Source organism: Populus trichocarpa, chromosome 5, assembly GCF_000002775.5.
Source record: "Populus trichocarpa isolate Nisqually-1 chromosome 5, P.trichocarpa_v4.1, whole genome shotgun sequence".
NCBI lineage: Eukaryota > Viridiplantae > Streptophyta > Magnoliopsida > Malpighiales > Salicaceae > Populus > Populus trichocarpa.
The window spans coordinates 5,281,117-5,300,453 of record NC_037289.2 but is presented as its reverse complement, the minus strand read 5'-3'; the positions used below and the strand labels follow the sequence as shown (position 1 = coordinate 5,300,453).

General features: G+C 36.0%; 3 protein-coding genes across 5 annotated transcripts; 2 read left to right on the top strand and 1 right to left on the bottom strand.

The window, feature by feature from the left end:
• Positions 1–456: 456 nt before the first annotated feature.
• LOC7471522 (type I inositol polyphosphate 5-phosphatase 5) lies at positions 457–4,746 on the top strand. The gene is made up of 10 exons (XM_002307066.4): positions 457–837; positions 986–1,082; positions 1,214–1,288; positions 1,747–1,834; positions 1,953–2,057; positions 2,262–2,832; positions 3,230–3,423; positions 3,524–3,632; positions 4,128–4,276; positions 4,361–4,746. Exons 1-10 carry the CDS (start codon positions 769–771, stop codon positions 4,581–4,583), a joined length of 1,680 nt encoding a protein of 559 aa, XP_002307102.3. The 5' UTR covers positions 457–768; the 3' UTR covers positions 4,584–4,746.
• Positions 4,747–9,829: 5,083 nt separating this feature from the next.
• On the top strand, positions 9,830–14,023 carry LOC7477095 (protein ALTERED PHOSPHATE STARVATION RESPONSE 1). Of its 3 annotated transcripts, none has more exons than XM_024602015.2 (6): positions 9,830–10,349; positions 10,521–11,664; positions 11,827–11,904; positions 12,287–12,501; positions 12,837–13,060; positions 13,241–14,023. In XM_024602015.2, the coding sequence occupies exons 2-6, from the start codon at positions 10,575–10,577 to the stop codon at positions 13,893–13,895; spliced, it is 2,262 nt and encodes a 753-aa protein (XP_024457783.2). In that variant the 5' UTR covers positions 9,830–10,349; positions 10,521–10,574; the 3' UTR covers positions 13,896–14,023. The 3 variants fall into 3 exon arrangements, with proteins under 3 accessions (XP_024457783.2, XP_024457784.2, XP_024457782.2); XM_024602016.2 differs by having other exon boundaries at positions 9,830–10,364; XM_024602014.2 differs by having other exon boundaries at positions 9,830–11,664.
• Positions 14,024–14,367: 344 nt separating this feature from the next.
• Positions 14,368–18,605, bottom strand: LOC7477094 (acyl-coenzyme A oxidase 2, peroxisomal). The gene is made up of 7 exons (XM_002306281.4): positions 18,069–18,605; positions 17,445–17,560; positions 15,938–16,818; positions 15,454–15,633; positions 15,188–15,354; positions 14,980–15,103; positions 14,368–14,767 (listed from the first exon to the last, which is right to left on the bottom strand). Exons 1-7 carry the CDS (start codon positions 18,518–18,520, stop codon positions 14,612–14,614), a joined length of 2,076 nt encoding a protein of 691 aa, XP_002306317.4. The 5' UTR covers positions 18,521–18,605; the 3' UTR covers positions 14,368–14,611.
• Positions 18,606–19,337: the final 732 nt, after the last annotated feature.

Here is a 19,337-nt window from a genome sequence, read left to right as displayed (position 1 = left end):
GATGTTGTTGTTACCAAAACATCTATGGATAAACAGAAGCATTTGAATTTTAAAATTTAATCAGAATTATAAGGAGCAGATATATATTCAGATATATATATATAGCTGAATATCTTCTCTCTTTTCACTTTTTTTAGAATGGTTATATTTTATTTTTATTAATAAAAAAAGTAAGATAAAATCTTAAAATTGGGAATTATGGATATATTATAATATTTAGCTCGGCATTTTACGCATAAACTTGGCCGATTGATTGTGTATCCACCACCGATTGCGGTTGTCCTAGTGACTCCGGTTTCTTCAAGAACAGGGAAGACCATCTCCCTTATGTGGCAGAAAGTCTACTGGATTTGGAGGTTTTTGTTTTTAAGAAAAAAATAAACAGCTAAGAAATTGTAAAGCATGACTCATTGGTTTCTCTTTTTAACAGTCTTTAAGTTCCCCGAAAGCATTGGCACCAAAATCTCATTCTTTCGTAACAAGATCACAAAAACTCATCTTTCCATAATTATTTTGACAGAAATAAATAAAAGAATCCACCAAAATTCTTCAGAATTCACCATCTCAGCAAACCCAGAAATTCCCCCCCTTTTTTTTCTCTTAAAATCTTCAATCAACATATTATTTTTGGTAAAGATATTTAATTAATTTAAAATAGGTTCTTGATATGTTTCAAACACGAACATTTAAAGTTTGACATAAATTCCAATTCGTTTCTATGCATTAATAAATGATTTCAAAGTCAAATAGACAAGCGCAAAGATAGAGATGACCAAAGCCAAAAGCCCTAGCAATGCCACCTCTGATGATTCTGCCAAGAATGAAAAGAAAAAGAAGGTATTGTATTTTTCATTATTTGATCCTTCTTAGCTTGTTTCCTGTCATAATACATTGATTTTGTTCATTGATTCTCAAGTTCTTTCAAACGAGAATAAAGGCTTGTATATATATTGTTTCATTGCCTTGAACAATTCTTCTGGTGCAGTCTATTATTCCAAAGATTTTCAGTTCAAAAAGAAACAATAGAAGTGGTTCCAATGATGATGATATTCTTGGATCAGAAGGCAGTGGAGTTTCTCTTGGTATTCCTCTCTTTGACTGAATCATCTTAATTATATTATGTCTTACTTCACATTTAATATAAATTCAATTGATGCCTATATAATATACACACATGTTAATGTATTTCTTTTATTCTGGGTTTGGTGGGCAGATGTGGATAAGAAGATTGCCGCAAGGAAGAAAACATTCACAGAGGCATCCCCCTTGATGAGAAAAAGTTTCTCAGGTATGTGTGTATAATAAATATATTAGGTGTATTTACTCATATTTTCCATGCTAATATATGTTAGATGCATGCATAGTGCTTTATTTGTTTTGTACCATAAAATTAATTGAACCCACAATTTGAAAAACTTGCGTTACATTAACAGTACTAGCTGGCTAGCGTTGTCGCTTTTGATTGAATCTTTACATGTTTTGGGTACAAGCCACGTACACATCAAAATAAGTCCAAGTTAGCCTTATCCTCTATTTCACTATCCTGGTAGCTAACCTAACATCAATGAAGTGTTGATCATTGGCTTGATATTTGTAAACTAAAAGGAAGAAAATAAAATGGAGATATGGGGAGTTTTTCATGTATGATAGCGACCCTTTAGTCCGTATCATTTGAAAACGATGATTTTGGACTTTAGGATTTACTCAGAGTAAAACATGGTGTTGGTTTTTCTTATCTGCCTGCAGAACGACGGAACAGTTCCGGGAGTGAAGGCCTAAATTTATCAAACTTTGATCAATCTATGGCACCAGCAACAGAAATTAAAGAACTCAGGTGTGGATTCTTATCATTTCTTGGTTAAGTAAATTCTCTTATATGTCGACTTTTTCTGCTTCTGGTCAGTCTCATGTTGAACATATCTTATAGAAAAAATCATGTCGTTGGATTGCAGGATATGTGTTGCAACATGGAACGTGGGAGGCAAGACACCCGACCCTGGCCTCAACCTTGAAGATTTCTTGCAGGTTGAAGATTCTGCTGATATTTATGTCTGCGGGTATGAAGAACACACGTTAATGATCTATTTAGCTTTTATTCTATGGCAAGGTGACAAAAAGTGACAAATGGAAAACATGCAAAATTTAATGTGATGACAACTTCCATTGGAGTCAATAGATTCTTTCTTGATGTTTTTTATTGGTTCAGAATCTTTGAGATGAGATCTGTTTGGTGCAACTTGTCTAAAGTTCATACTCTTCAGGTTTCAGGAAATTGTTCCACTCAATGCTGGAAACGTACTGGTGATTGAAGATAATGAGCCTGCAGCAAGATGGCTAGCTCTTATAAGCCAAGCACTTAACAAACCACTGCATGATTTCACGAACTATTATTCCGACTCAAGCCATGGTTCAAGAGGCCTCAACAGCAATAAAGACTCGAAATCACATAACTTCTTTCATAAGCCTTCTCTGAAAGTGCTTAGCAAAAATTACAGGGCAGATAGTAGCCTACTCAAGATCTGCAATTGTCACGAGGAGTCCCAACCTAGAGAGAGGCAGAGAACAAGAAAACTTAGCGACCCCATCAACAAACTAGAATCAGCAAAGGAACTTCATCGTCGTCCAGAAAGCTGTGCCGATGACATGCTTTATATTCCTGACATGCCTACCTCACCTTCCTCACCGACCAACAGGACCTATAACCTTATTGCAAGCAAGCAAATGGTTGGAATTTTTCTTACAGTGTGGGTTAGAAAGGAGTTGGTGCCTCACATTGGTCATCTCAGGGTAGATTCTGTTTGTAGAGGAATAATGGGTCGTCTTGGCAACAAGGTAAGCTGAGTATAGTACTAAATGCTCATCCTTGAGCTAAGCCTCCTTGGCCAAGAAATGTAGGGCCAAATTGGAATATTAAAGTTGCCCCTATCATTTTCTTGAAAAAGGATCATCAATTACCGGAAAGAAAAAAGAGAATTTCCATTTAATATGATTCGATCCTCCCTGTTGTATTAGATAGACAACTATCATCAAAATCTCTTGATCTTATCATGTGTCAGTAAGCTTGGTTATTTTTAATTAACAAAATGGCACGTTCTGATTCAGACTATTAATTTGAGAGGCTTGAGCCTGGAAATATCCAGAGAAGGAGAAAAGTATTATTTGAAGTGCATGTGCAATTAATAAATCTTGTATGCATTTGAAGTTTGATCGGTGCAGTCTTACATTGCAGGGATGTATATCAATAAGCATGTCATTGCACCAAACGAGCTTTTGCTTCGTGTGCAGTCACCTGGCTTCTGGGGAGAAGGAAGGCGATGAACTAAAGAGGAACGCTGATGTAGCTGAGATCCTCAAGAGCACACAATTCCCCAAGATTTGCAAGCATAGACCTCGTCGAGCCCCTGAGAGAATAGTTGATCATGAGTGTGTTAGACTTTTCTTATTATTATTATTTTTCATTTCCAATTCTGTAGGTGTAATATCCAATCTTTTAACTTGGGGCCTTCTGTTTTTAATACTGCAGCCGTATAATTTGGCTAGGAGATTTAAATTATCGAGTAGCTTTGAGTTATGAGGAAACAAAGGTTCTGTTGGAGGATAATGACTGGGACACCCTGCTGGAGAAGGATCAGGTCTGTTGCTTCAATCTATTTCTCAATATCACAAAAAAAAAAAAGCAAGCCGTGAGTCCCCACGCCTTGTCTGTTGTTGTAGTCAATGTCATTTCACCATTAATTTACTGTTGGAAGTAACCTTAACAATGGGCATCCTTTTCTTGACTCTTCTCTGAAACTACACATCATGTTTAATTATTCAGCAATTGATTGTTGGATCATCCATCTAAAAGTTTAAGAGATAATCTGGACTGATCTTTCATGTTTACGCTAGACAAGATATCTAAATCAAGTCTCCTTAAATCGTCACAGAGGTCACAGGAAGTCAAGCCTGCTTCAATTTGTCTAAAGCTTATTAATAGCACAAGCACAGGAGAATGGGATGATCATGCTCTGTGATTCTTTCTAACATTTAAAGCCTAGGAAATTAAAAGCTTAACAGGAAGGAAGATGCTGTTGTTTGACAGGAGATTTTACATCCTTATTTGACTTGGTTTAATGCATTGACTTCAGTTGAATATTGAAAGAGAAGCAGGGAGAGTATTCGAGGGTTTCAAAGAAGGACAGATCTTGTTCGCTCCTACTTACAAGTACACACAGAACTCAGATTCTTATGCTGGAGAAACTGTTAAATCCAGAAGGAAACGTCGAACACCAGCATGGTATTTACTCTTCTAGTATTAACAGTATAAACTACTAATGAAGAAAAGAACAGAAAAATTCATTGCTTGAAGCTCGTATTTCAGGTGCGATAGGATATTATGGCGTGGTGATGGCATTGAGCAGTTGTCCTATGTCCGCCGCGAGTCAAGATTTTCCGATCACAGACCGGTTTGTGCTGTCTTCGCAGCAGAGGTTGAAATGAGGAACAAAACCACTAACAGATTCAGGAAAGGTTACTCCTGTGCGGCTGCAAAACTGGAACTTGATAGCTGCATACCCCAAAGGCATAGCTTATATGAATTCTAATGAAAAACCGAATTGTACATTTCATTAGTCATTTTTCTTTGAAGAGGCAATCAATATAGGAGTATAATTAGGAAACTACTAATTGCGCTTCATAGATTAATGTAGCAAGGCTTTTGTTTACTAATAATCCCACGAGAAAAAGAATTCTAAGCTTTAGCTATTATTATCATTATCATCATATGCAAATTCACCAATTATGCAATTGATATGCAAATTTACTTTGGGAACAAGCACGGCTACTTTGAATAACAATAAATTCTATAATATTAAAAAAATGAAAAAAAAAACTTGAATTTTCAAATTTTGTTTCAAGTAAGTTCATTCCAAGCAATACACTTAAGAACTTTTTATGTAAACCCATGGCATGGGAGAAACAGAAAAGGCAGCCTATGCTGCAAAAGTACGAGAACCAGTGAATCTTATTGCTACGGGATTCGCTACAAAAGAGTTTCGCTGTGGCAACCTTTTACTTCCTGTAGTTAATGTTGATCCCCAGTTTTTGGCAGCTTTGGAGACTCCATGGAGGCAATCGGTTATTATGAATTTACTGGGTAGAAGCAGTGCCTTCAAATTGCTTTACACCAAGATTGAACAGCTATGGAAACCTACTGCTGGTTTTGATGTACTGGATTTGGGATTTGACTATTTCTTGGTCAAGTTTGATGAGAAGGAAGATTTTGACAATGCCTTACGAAGTGGTCCAAAGATGATACTTGATCATTTTCGAACAGTAAGACCACGGACTCAGGATTTTCATGCGTCATATGCCATAATAGATTCTACTAAGGGATCTAGTAAGGCTCAACTGAGGGAAACCCACTTCATCTGAAGCAATGGCCAAAAACAAGGAAGCCCATGTTGATCCAGTGACTTCTTCTTCTTTTTGTCAGACTCCTGCCATACAAAATCACATAGAATCATCGGCTCCATGTGTTGGTATGTCTATTCAGATCCCAGTGGTGGATCCACAACTTATTCAAATGGCAGAGAACACCTCAGGTAGTGTTTTCTGCTACTGTAACTAATACAACCTCACATCTATCACCACAACAGCTTACAGATAATCAATTTCAGGCAGTTAAAAGGAAACCCCCTAACCAAAAGCCTATGCCCAAACCAGAGCCTCCCAGTTCTGTCCCTGGACCGGGGAATGATGGGTCATATCCATGGATAGTGAGGACATTATAGATAGTGTGAATATGGCTGATGCTGTAGCAAACCTGCGGATCCTGCCGCTTAATGATCATATGGCTATCCTTTCTACATCTTAATCATTTATGTGATGGCTCGGCACTTCCGAGGTGCAGGAAACTTGGACTTTAGGTGTTATGTACATGAATTGTCTCGTCTTCATAAACCTGATATTTTCGTAATTGTGGAGAATCACATAGCAATCCCACCTTTGCTTTCATATATGGAGGGATGAACATCCAAAGCATTGTCAGTCTCTAAATAGAGCCCCTAGACATACAAGAAAAACCCTAAAAGGGGTTTATGCACAGCTGTTTTTCCTTCTCGAAGCTCCAAGCCACACCAGTGAACATCATCTTAACAAAAATCTTTACATATATCTAAGGAAAAGAGTACGTACGTGAATCATCCCCCTTTCATGAAAGGAAATCCCTACAATTGGAATACAAAACATGTTACTTATTCCATATAGACAGGATCCACGACGCCAAAGAGTGTTTTGCCTTGAAAAATGAGATACAAAGGCTTATAAGCAAAGGTTATCTCCAGCATTTTATGAAGAAGAACTCCCAGCTTGACCAGAGAGGGGAGAAGAAAAGTGAGCACCATGAGACATTATCTGAAATCAATGTGATCCTAAGCGAGCTATCTGCTAGGAAAGACTCCAGCCAATAAAGAAAAGCAAGTCCTAGTTACCTCCCGTGCTCTAAACCTATGGTATAAATCGATCATGTTCAACCTAGAAGATGGAGAAGAGGTCTCCCATATAGATACCCCGGTAATCACATTATTAAATATTATGTAGAGGGTACCTTTGCTAGAAAAACACATTATTAAAGAAAAAAAATGATGAAAGTGCTTAATTAATGCAATAAAACAAAGTTGGTGTACCAAAATGAGAATTATTAAAGTCTATTATGCACTCAATTGAGATAAATTAAAAAGTTATGTACCAACAACAACATACATATCAAAATCAAAGGACACGCCATCAAATAATTAAACGATTAACAAAGGTAGACAAAAGCACTTGGTAGGAAGTTCTAAAGAAATTGGTGTACTTAAAGGGAAAAAAATATTAAAATTTATGTACTTGATATATTGAGAAAATTTGTAAAGTTGGCATGCTCTATTCGTATAACTTGTAAGACATTATAATTTCTCATTTTCAACATAGGTCTATATTCCTCATTAGCTACTAAATTTGAAATTTCAATTCGAGATATAAATGTAGGGGATATTTAGAAATATGGTAGCGGTTGTTTTTTAAAGTGTTTTTTACTTGAAAATACATTAAAATAATATTTAAAAAATTTAATTATTTTGACATTAACATATCAAAACGATTTGAAAACATAAAAAAATTTAAAGTAAAGAAAAAAAATTAATTTTTTTAAAAATGTTTTTAAATCACAAAAACAAACGGGTTTTTAATCTTCACATATAAAAAAAATATAATGCATTTTAGCTTTATCATGATCGATTCGATACAAGGAAATTCTTAAAATTTATAATTATAAAATTTGGGAAAGGGAATCATAAAGTAAGAGAAACAATTAGAACATGAATGGATTATTTTTATATAAACACCTAAAGGTCAAAATCATAGGATTAATACTTAATTTTGCTTAAATGTATGAAGGATGTGCTTTTAAGATGTGAAAACTATGAATTATTTTGATGAAAAAATAATAGTTTGAAAGTCTTAGTTTTAGTCAAGGGGGTAAAAATTGAAAAAAAAAAGGAAATGGAAAGTAAGGGAAACAATTAGAATCCAAATATACAAGCATTTATTAAATGGTGAAATAAAATTTATACTGTGAAATCTTAAATTTAGTATTAAATTTGTTTATTAAATTTATTAAACTGGTGCCCATTCGTTAGTGGTTTTTCTCTAAGCTGGTGCTGGATGCAGTTTATCCATACCCACGAGTGCCATCAAGCTTTTCTTTTCTCATTTTCCACTTAGCTATTTTAATAGTATAATCGTGGTATACTTTTTTGGCTTATTTGCAGAATAACCTCTTTTTGACTGTTTTAATAGTATAATAGTACGCAATTTATCCCCTCCTTTTGACTTCCGTTCTCAAGAATCAATAAATTTATCCACAACACTGCGACATTCCATGCCCAGAAACCACCATCATGTTCTTCTAAGATCATTGAATATTCAATCACTGGATCCTCGAAACAAGAACACGACGTATTTTTAGTTGTATTATGAGTAATGATTACCTCCTTTATGTATTTTGAGAACCGATGCCAGCACTTCCAGTAAACCCAGCAGGAATCTAAGCAACAAAAAGGGTTATATATATTTAACAAAATATTCAGAGTACGGGTGTTTTACTGTAGCGTCAGATCATTGTTTGGGGGTATTTAAACTTTTCTTCTGTTTTTTTTTCACAAGTAAAATATTTTTTTACCTTCGACAGCAACGGAATGTAGAGTTGTTAATCAATTATTTTTTTAATTTTTTATAAACTTTTAAATAGTAAATATACTTCTTTATCCCGGGATCAAAAAAGTGTTGCTATGTTGGACGAGGATTTTTTTTTGTTTTTTCCATTCTTATATACAATTAAAATACGTATTTAATCTTAAAAAACAAAAAAAAAAGGTTTGTATTTTGGGATCAAGAGACTAAGATAAATTTATAGAAAAAACTTGAACATAATTACAAAACTAATATAAAAAAACTAATACAGAAAGATAAGATCGTATGAAGTCGAATTCCTAACAAATTAAATGTTGAAAGATAAAACTATGAAAAAAAATCAATTACATGAAAAATATCTAAAAAAAATAAGGGTGAAAGAAACATTAACAAGAGGGATATAAATTTTCAATTGGAGGGTTAAGTTGAATTTAAAAAATAGTTTTAATAAAAGAAAAAAACAAATCAAAAGAATGAGGGTTAAACTAAAAAAAAAAAAACAACAAAAACTTTGATTGAATTATAAAATTGAAAGTCAAAAAAACTTCAACAAAAGTGTCAAGAAAAAATATTATAAAAAAGACCAAAATAAAAAACAAAACATATGAGAAATTGCAATTGAATGACTAAATTGAAAAAAAGATCTATACAAGAAATAAGAAAGAAATAAAAAATTGAAAGAATGATGACTAAAATTAAAAAAAATACATATGATAAATTGAAAATAAACAAAAACTTCTATAAATAAAAAAAATGAACTAAATACTAAATTAAGAGAATGAGGACTGGAATTGAAAAGTATAAAATAAAAAAAACAATGTTGTACATTACCTGCTAGGAGAGAAAAAAAAAGGGAGGGAAACAAAAAATCAACGGCAACAATCCAACTATTGTAAACTGCCACACGTCACCCCACATGGAAGAGGATATGGTGGCACATATAAGGAGATAACAAAATGTCCGTTTTGGTCATTGGATGACCCAACACGCACCAGCAGTTTTTCTCATTAAAAAATTCAAAAACAAGGTGAAAGTACTAAAATACCCCTGATAACCCATATAATTACATAAAATACTTGTATAAAAATACAAAAATACTTCCAAATACAAAGTTTTTTTTTTTTCAAGGTTTAAGATGGATTTTCGCTTTACATGAATATTTGAAAACCCCAAAATACTTTTATTTAACAACCCAATAATTTTTTTTATCTTAAAAACAAATAAATATTTTTACGTTAAGAAACGAAAAATCAAGAAAGTTATTGGTTGGTAGTTTTAAATTTTATTAATTTTGAAAAAAAAAATTAGGCTGAAATTTTTTTTAAAATATAAATACCCGTAAAATTTCTTAATGATTAATGAAGTAGTGAAAAATACAAAAACATCTCAGCCTCAAGCTTCATATTTTTCCACTCAAGGACAACATAATATTTTACTGTAACAATCCATTTTACACCATATTAGAGTTTTTGTTAACGGGGCAGTAAAAAAGCAAGATGCCCCACCCTTGAGGTTTTATCTTTGTCCATTGAAGGGTAGCATGATAATTTTACTGTTAGCTAAACTGTGTAGAGTTTTTGTTAATGTTAATATAGCATTGGTTTTCGTTCCATCAAATCAGTGAACATCACTACTATTATGCACACAAAACGAGGGCCTGCCTTCCCTCTCCGCTCTGTTATCAACTTTTGCAGATACCTATCTCTCTTTCCTTCTGTATGCGCTCTTTGTGCATTTTCATCGTTTCACTCGCGCTCTCTCATTCTTACAGTACAAAAACTGCCCTTTTTGAAGTCCTGATAACTGATGCGCTTCAGTGCCATACCTGCATTCATTGCTTTTAATCTTCCCTTTCAGGTTTCTGTTAATATCTTGAGTTTTTGACTTCCCAGCTAGTGTCCTCTTCCCTTCCTCGTATCTTGTTTGAAAACAAATACTCGTCTCTGCTTTTGCCTTGTTTTGTTCTCTTCTTAAAGAAAAGAAAGTTGAATTTTTTTCTATTACAATTTCGTCTTTCATTATCGGGTCTTGTCTCAATCCTATAATTAAAGCTTTCCCCAAGTGGGTTTTTCGTTTCTTGGAGAAAAACACTTTTATGTTCTCATGGCAGGAAAAGTCTGTTCTGTTTCTTGACCAAGGTGTGTGATTTTGAGGTGAAAGGTTTTAGCTTTCTCATACTCTTTGTTTTTTTCATTTCCTTAACTTCTTGGATTTCTCCAAGTGGTTTTATGGGTACTGTTTATTTCCCAGTGCATAAGTTTGGATTTTGTTGAAGCCATTGCCTCATTTGAAGAACTTTCTGTTTACAGGCTTGAGAAATGGAGTTGATTTTATGAACTGTATTTTAGTATTTTGGCTCAAAAATGGGTTCTGCGAGCTCCAAAGTTGACAAAACTGAACCTTTGGCTCTGTGCAAGGAAAGGAGGAAATTCATAAAGCAAGCAATCGATTCGAGGTACAATCTTGCAGCAGCTCATGTCTCTTACATTAACTCTCTTAGAAACATTGGTGTAGCTCTCCGGCGATTCGCTGAAGCGGAGGTTTTGATAGAGTCTTCTCTGTCAACAACCTCAGCCACCGAGCTTGACAAGTCTCCATCACATTCTTCATACCTCTCTCCCTCTCCCTCCCACAATGCAGAGGTCTCAGATTCACCATTGCACTTTGAGAGTCCAATATCACCACCAGTGTTGAATATGAGTTATATGAGAGCTGGTGGAGGTGGTAATGCAGTTACTGTTAAGTTTAATTTGAATAATAGTAGTGATTTTGTAGAGGATGAGTCGTTAGGGTTCTCCATGCCGCCGCCGCCGCCTCCTCCTTTTGAGTCAGGTGGCTCTTGGGATTTTTTTGATCCAAGTGATACTGGTGAGAGTTTTAGATTTGTAGGGCATGGTGACTTGGATATGGAGTTTGATGATATTGGAGGGTGGAATGAGTTTAGGAGTGAAAGGGTTGGTGTTGAACATAGTGTGGTGGATGCAAAAGGAAAATGGACAGAAGTTGGTTTGGATAAAAACAGTCGAGTACATGAAGAAACTTTGAAGCCTGGTGTGGAGCAAAACGGGGTTGAAAATTCTGGCAATTCAATAACTCAAAATGGCAGTTGTAACTTCATAGTGGAAGGTACTGCCACATCATCTAGATTGAGAGCAGTTGAAGGTTCTAGTGGACAAGTACTTGTTGGTCAGATGAGGCATGTAGAAGAGGGGCAGAATGTTAATGTTTCCACCCTTGGACAATCAGGTTCAAAGAGGGAGAAAGCAGTAGCGGTGAACAATTTGTCTGCAGAGAGAGAGGATCCGTCGGAGTTCATTACGCATAGAGCTAAGGATTTTCTTTCAAGTATTAAGGATATAGAGCATCGCTTTTTTAGAGCCTCTGAATCTGGCAAGGAGGTCTCCAGAATGCTTGAGGCAAACAATATCAGGGTTGGATATACTGAGGCAAAAGGTAATTATTTCTGTAAATGAGTCAAATGGCTGAGTTTTAGTTGGCATACTTATTTGTCCACTTAAATTCAAATGCCATGGATGCTTGTTGGTGCAATTTTTTAAACTTTTTTAGTTATCGAACATTTGTGCAAACATAGTATAACCACTTCCATTCTCATAGGGGGGTCATCTGCCTCAGCTATTTTGGTGGCTGTAAAATTTGTTTGCTGTCGTGGAAAGACTGCACTTGTTTCTCATGGTAAGATTAGCTTCTGTTGCGAGTCAATGTTTCTTTTTCTTTTTTGTGGGACAATTCGATCTTTAGGTCAGCTATTGAGAAAGAACATGCAAATTGTCTTGTAGAACCTGTGGTGATTTTGAAGACATAAACAGCTTTCTCAATGTTTTTTTTTTTTTCATATTTCTTTCCATTATGTCAATTCTCCATTTCATGGAGTTGATGTTTTTTTTTTTTGGGGGGGGGGGGGGGGGGGCGGCAATTCAATATTTTAGTCAACTGTTGAGAAAGAATTCGCAAATTATCTTATAGAACCTGTGGTGATTTTGAAGACATAAAGAGCTTTCTCAGTGTGTTTTTTCATATTTCTTTCCATTATGTCAATTCTCCATTGATTTTGTAGAACCTATGGAACATATGACTAAGGTCATTACATGGAAACGGACAGCATCTTTGAGGTCATCTTCATCAAGAAATCCTCTTGTCACGGCAACAAAAGATGATGCCTCTGATAGTGGTAATGATTTTGTTGAAGAGTTCTGCATGATTGCAGGGAGTCATTCTTCCACCCTTGACAGACTGTATGCATGGGAAAGAAAACTCTATGATGAAATAAAGGTATTTTTAAAGCCTTTTTGCTTTTATATAATTGTTTTCTTCTTGACCCTCTTGACTTTGTAGTTTTTCCTACATGACACTGTGTGATGCGAAAATGTGTATTGACAATGTTCAGGGCATATCAATTTTAAGGTGTTCATGTCATATTAAGTTTTTATGGGCATGTTTCCATTATTATATGCTGATTACCACATAGAATCTTTATTGCGTAATGTAGAAAATCATTTGAATGCACATGACAGTTTTGCTGGTGCAGAATGCCTATTAATTTATGTTGTAAACATAGATATGTGTTCATAGAATAGTATATCTAAAGGTCAGCTTTGTGTCTACAGGCCGGTGAATCTATCTGGAAAGAGTATGATCGGAAGTGTGACCAGCTTAGGCACCAGTTTGCCAAAGATCAAAGCGTTCATGTGATTGACAAAACCCGGGCTGTTGTAAAGGATCTACATTCACGCATAAGAGTGGCAATTCATTCTGTAGATTCAATATCAAAGCGGATTGAGAAAATAAGAGATGAAGAGTTGCAGCCGCAACTTCTAGAGTTAATTCAAGGGTAAATATGAGTTTGTTTTCTTTGTCTGTCTTAATATAGTTGAGCATAGAAGCTTTACTACTAAAGTTACTTGTCCAGTTGTCCTGAGATTTGTAACCCTTGAGCTTCATACTGAACTAAATATGTGTTAATTCATCACTATTTTCTGGCATTATATTAATGATCAGTGAGCCTATGCAGGTTGATCAGGATGTGGAAGAACATGCTTGAATGCCATCATGCACAGTACATCACAATCTCATTAGCATACCATTCAAGGAGATCAACAGAAACTCCCCAGGGAGATACTCGGAGGCAGATTATGTCTCAGCTTCAGCAGGAGATTGAATGCTTCGGTTTTAGCTTTGCAAACTGGATTAACAGCCATGCTTCCTATGTGGAAGCTGTAAATGGGTGGCTGCAAAATTGCATCCTGCAACCACAGGAGCGTTCCAAGAGTAGGAGGCCATTCTCCCCTCGCCGACTCTTGGCCCCACCTTTATTTGTTCTCTGTCGTGATTGGTCGGCTGGGATCAAAGGTTTGCCATCTGAGGAACTTAATAATGCCATCAGAACCCTCTTAACTGATTTGCACCACCTAATGGAGCAACAAGAAGAACAGTTACAAAAGGAAGACAAAGTAGTTGATGTAAACAATGGAGAATCAGTAGGCAAAGAGAATGAAAGGAATGATGACGTGTCATCGAGCTTGTACTGCATACATGCAATTTTGACAAAGGTTCTTGACAGACTGAACAATTTTTCCGAGGCATCATTGAAAATGTACGAGGATATCAGGCAGAAAACTGAAGCAGCTCGAGTGTCTTACTTGAATTGCAGGCCGCTTAGGTGTTAAATGTTATTTAATTTAGAACGTATAAGCATTTCCAAGTTTGTGGTTGGAAATAGAAACTTGTACATACGAAATGAGTTGTTTCAAAAGGCTTTTGAGAAGCAATATAATATTTCTTGTTTGGGAGTGAATTTGCAACTTTGGAGAAGCTCTTGTTGCTGTATTTCTAGCAACACTGTTCTGTAGTTGAAGCTGTTCACTTGACAGCTTGCCACTTCTTTACTATGCTGTTTCTGCTATTGCCTACGCGCCTTGGTTGATGTGTGAAAATAATAATGCAAAAGTGAAGGTTACATCTAGCCCGTTGGTTGACGGGGTTTCTTTTCTTATAGAATCTTTAATGAGTTTAATTACCTGCATCTTGCTAGTAAATTCCACTACTTTAAAGTTAAGTTCGAATGGTACCTGTCTTCTTTCTACAATACGGACAGTTCCCCTGTTCTCTCATTAAAAAAAAATTGAACCAAGCATGAGCTGCCGTTGGGAAGAGTTTAGTTGAACAAATTACAACAACGTATATTTCTTTCAATTTTGACAACATTATCCTCACGCACTAGAGGATGCCAGCTTAGGTTTTCGGAGATGCTATTCTACCCTGACCCAAAAGAGTTTTAAGCGAGGAAGAAACAACAAGAATAACGAATGAGAGAATTCATCTCCTATGTGAGAAGCTTTAGTTGTTAACTTTATCTTTTGCTGCCTTCAGCTTCCTATTAAAATCAGAACCCAACGTACTGTGTGTACTGAGCATAAGCTTCTGACTGCATGGCAATTGGGGCCCTTGTAACATGATTAGGAAGATCAAATGCGTCAACAAGCTCCTTCGCAATATTTCTCACTTGGAAACTTAAGTAATCTGTCAGCTTGTGGATTGCCTGCACAAGGCGATAGTAAAATGAATGAAAGTATGCAGAAGACCCACATGTTCTCCATAATCGAACTCATTTTAACGATCTAAAATGCAGAAATCAGGGGGCCAATTGTTGTAGCACCAATATGGCTTCTGGTTCAAAACATCCTGACTTTTTTTCTCTTTCCTTTTTTTTTTTTTTTTTTGTTTTTTCAATTCTGAAGGACATTTGAATACCTTAGCTTTGTTTGGTGCCACATAGTCAACATTTCGATAGGTTCCTATGTCATTCCAGATTTGATTCAAGGCATAAAGATCGCAGACAAGTTTCAAAGCAGCTCGTGTACTTGCATCAGGACATCTAGCACATAAAACGGGAAATTAGAAACTAATTAACGACAATAAAAAAAAGATGGGATGTTCTGTAGATGGGTTTAGGAGGTACTTCTCCACGGTTTCAATGAACTTTGCAAGGATGACAGACTCAATATGAGACTCTGCAAGTGTCAGAAGGTGATTCAAGCATCGATTCCAAGCTCCAAATCCCCCAAGAGTTTTAGAATGCTTGCGAAGTCGAACAGCAGCACTTTGAAGCAATCTAGATGTTCGGTACTGTGAGAAGAAGAATCACAAGAGTTTTAGAAAAAAATAGAGATGATTGCTGGGTTTATGCGTGTGATTTTTAAGAAACAACCAAGGACAAGAACTCACTCTGAAGGCATCCAGTTGGAATTTAGGATCTCGCAAGTGTTCTGTACCTTCCCAGCGTGCTGTTACAGGATTTGGCTGTGAGAGGTATGTGTTCATTGATTCTCTCAAATAGTTCCATGTAACAGCCAGTGTCCCACCTTGAAATTTTTGCTTGTATTGCTTCAAGAGATCAGCTGCTACCTGTATCAAGTAAACATTCAGATCAAGCTTTCATCTGAACAGAAACAATGCTTAGTAATCTATAATACCAGAATTCTAGAGATAGATGGTAATGTTCATAGTGGTTCTTATTTCATTTTATCCATAAATGAACCTTACATCCAGTTTAGTGACAAATCCATCTCATGAACAGTTCAAATCTTTTCTGTTACTCCTAGAGTTTAGCACCATGAATTTTGGTATCCTCGGGATTTATGCAACAAACAACCTAGGAGTTTGCATTGAGGGTTTTCAAGCAAGGACACGATAAAATGAGATGTGCAACCTGTTGTAGAAGTACTGTGTTGTCCCCTTCAAATGTCTGGAATATGTCATGATCATTCCTCAAGATACCAAACCGGTTGACGGCAGCATAACCATGGCCTCCACAGGCTTCCCTACAGACACTCAATGATTTTGCTGTATAGGACGTCACACAAGCCTTGAGGCCTGCCGAAAGTGTATGGACATCTCCAACCAATTGTTCAACATGTGTCGTTTTCATCTGAGAATATATTTCTACCAAATACGAAGTGGCAAAATGAAATGCGTAAGTTGAAGCCAGCATTGGCATGAGCTTGTGCTGTTGAGACTGATAATCAAGAATACTAACTTCAGGTTGCTTGGGAGGACCAAACTGCTGGCGCAATAAAGAATATCGGATGGCAATTGCATTAGCAATCTTGAGGACACTAGTTGAAGAAGACGCAAGGGCTACCCTTCCACCTACAAGTTCCCCTAGTGTAGCAGCAAATCGTTTGTTTATGGTTGGAAGACTACTTGTGTACTTCCCATCCGGGGACACATCTCCAAATCGATTGAGAAGATTATCTAGGGGAATTCTTACTGAAGTGAATCTTAATGCTCCATTATCTACCCCATTCAGGCCAACCTTGTGGCCACAATCATGTATTTCAATTCCTGGAAGTGCCTGGTGGGTCTTCAAATCCCTTATTGGAACAATGAAGGCATGGACACCCATATCAGAGACACCTTTAGCATCATGAGCAGGCAGCATCAGCTTAGCAAAAACAGAAGCAAATTTTCCATGAACTGCAGCATTGCCAATCCACCATTTGATGGCCCCGTCATTGGGTGTGTTAATTATAAATTCATCTGTAATTGGATCAAATGTCGCAACTGTTTGGAGACCTTGAACATTTGAGCCTTTGAAGCACAAACGTTGAGTTTAGTTCAAATATGTCAAGGTTTCAATTCTAGAAATGTCAAGTAAAACACAAAAAATGCATACCCCCACGCGACATTCTCTCACGGAAAAGTAAATAAAAACAGAAAAATGAAAAGCTTAATGACTATAATCTACAATTTGTTCTCTTATGTTTTGTGTTTGTTTTTAGTTAATGAATCAGTTCTGCATCATAGTCATGACAAATAACAATGAAGTGCAAACAAACGACAATGCTTAGATGCCCTTCCACATGAAATATTGGGACCTCAGCCATTTCTAACCCAACTCAATAGGGACTATCACATTCATATCTTCAGAAAGTTTCACTATTTATGCAGAAAATATGTTTCTGCAGGAAACCTCGTCTACTCAAAGATAATGCTTCAATATTACAATTCAAAAAAAAATTAAATATGATGACTTGCAATCCTACTGAAGTTCGTTACAGGTAGAACTGAGAACTAGTTGCGATACTTCGTTGATGTATGATAAATAACATTAATGGAGAAATATTAAGGTAGCTAATACCACACCAGCAGAGGTTTAATTTAATATCAGAAACACAGAGAGAAAGTTACGAAATAATACGGGTAGAAAAGATTACCATGATGGAGCTCCGTCATAGCAAAACAACCTGGATACTCCAAACTGTCAATACCTTCAAAGTACTTATCCTTATGCTTTTTGGTTCCTAGGTTGATCACAGAGCCTCCCCAAAGGCTGCAAATTTCAAAAACTTTCTTCTAAACAGATGATATACAATTCAACAGAAAAACAAAGGTCACAAAATTAAATGCTTTTCTCAGGTTATCATCTTTAAAATCTCAACACCATGAATGATCCAAAAAGAGAAGGAAAAAAGCAGAAATTTCAAAAGACTACATGAAGAAACATAGAGCTTAACAAATTCTAAAGACAGCAAATGAAACAGAGTAATTAGCATGAACAAGGGGATGACTCAGGATAGATGATCCAAATACCATTAGTATGAAATAAATCATTAAAAAAAAGAGAGAGACATGGCTGCATAAATTGATTCACGTAGAACCCTCAGTGAATGCCAAGTACAGAGAAAGCAAATATTCAACAGAAATTCATGAATAAGCAAGCATTACAAGACAAAATACCATGTCTTAATTTCCCTATCTACCTTTCAGAAAAAAAGGAAAAACAAAAACAAAACAAAACAAAACCCAGAAGAGAAACGAAGAAATGATCAGTCACTCACCTATACTGAACTCCCAACTTGATACCAAGAAAGATATCCACAGCACCGGCAGCCTCAACAATAGCAAAATACTTGCCAGGATCTTCAACAACATATTTTAAAGGCCTAATACCAGCTTCTTTAATCAAACCATACATTTGTCTCCAACATAGCTCTCTATGATCATCTTTTGAAATCTCCAGCGGTGTTTGCAACTCTGGCCTTGCATGAAAATACTCGTAAATCTTCTCTTGTATTTCTCTGTATTTCCCTCTCATGTACAGCGACAACTTCTCCGTTTCCACCTCAAGTTTTGCTGATCTTGCACATGGAAACAACCCTAGCTGCTCCTGCGTGTCATGCTCATGCAGAGGGCGGGGCACGGGTGCCAAGTGCAAGGAGACCCGTTGGATTCGTCGAGATACGATAAGTGTTTCGTTCTCGGCCGTGGGATTTTGCTTCTTTTGTTCCATTTGTACCTTTTTAGGGGTTGGTGGTGACGCTGGTGAATCAATGAATGAAGGCAGAGATGAAAGGAATTGCGAGGTTGCTTTCTTTGTTTATACTTTATAGTTTTATACGGGGAAGGGGAGAGAGAGACGTGGGGCCTATAAGAGTGTACAGGTGGCGAGACGTGATGGGAGGAAGCGTGGCTGTTAACATTGGCGCGCCTTTCAACGTCAAAGTGGATATGTTCTGATGATGAAACTGATACTGATAAGAATGTGAAAGAGATTTTTCGGGTTTTGCCACTTCTTTGTTGACATAAAATAAAAAAAAAAGTGGGAGAAATTCTATATGATAATTAAAAGCATCTTCTTAGTTATTTTTTAGAGTTTATTTTAAAAAAATAGATAGATGATAAATAAAAATTATAAGTAAAGATATTCTTATTATTTTTATAATAGAATATATTTTTTTATATTATATTTTTTAAAAATATATAATAAAAAATAACTAATAAAATATTATTATTATCGATATAGAAAGAAAGAAACCGGAAGAATGGAGACAAATAGCCCACACAAACAAACTTTAACGGCAAGGGAGACAAAAGGTTGAACAGATTATTTTTATGTTAGTTGAAGACCAATGCCTCTCTTTTGTTTTTCAGTTAATAAAAAGGTTGGGATCTTAGGTTTATCAAATTAACATAAATTTTCTTCGTCCAATCACGTGGGAGTTGGGACTTGATATTTATAAACATGTGGATATATTTATGTATGATTCGATGTGTGTAAATCTTAATAAAGCAGTCTCCACCTGTTTCCATGGGATTGGACGAAGAAA

Bases quoted from the DNA above. Each gene is read 5' to 3' on its own strand.
- LOC7477095 (XM_024602015.2), top strand. From the start codon at position 10,575: ATGGGTTCTGCGAGCTCCAAAGTTGACAAAACTGAACCTTTGGCTCTG. The intron at 11,665-11,826 runs GTAATTATTTCT...CCATTCTCATAG, and splicing joins TGGATATACTGAGGCAAAAG to GGGGGTCATCTGCCTCAGCT. The intron at 13,061-13,240 runs GTAAATATGAGT...GAGCCTATGCAG, and splicing joins CTTCTAGAGTTAATTCAAGG to GTTGATCAGGATGTGGAAGA.
- LOC7477094 (XM_002306281.4), bottom strand. From the start codon at position 18,520: ATGGAACAAAAGAAGCAAAATCCCACGGCCGAGAACGAAACACTTATC. The intron at 15,634-15,937 runs GTTGCACATCTC...TACTTGATACAG, and splicing joins ACACAGTACTTCTACAACAG to GTAGCAGCTGATCTCTTGAA. The intron at 15,355-15,453 runs GTGAGTTCTTGT...TTCTTCTCACAG, and splicing joins TCCAACTGGATGCCTTCAGA to TACCGAACATCTAGATTGCT.
- LOC7471522 (XM_002307066.4), top strand. From the start codon at position 769: ATGACCAAAGCCAAAAGCCCTAGCAATGCCACCTCTGATGATTCTGCC. The intron at 2,833-3,229 runs GTAAGCTGAGTA...CTTACATTGCAG, and splicing joins TGGGTCGTCTTGGCAACAAG to GGATGTATATCAATAAGCAT. The intron at 3,633-4,127 runs GTCTGTTGCTTC...CATTGACTTCAG, and splicing joins CCCTGCTGGAGAAGGATCAG to TTGAATATTGAAAGAGAAGC.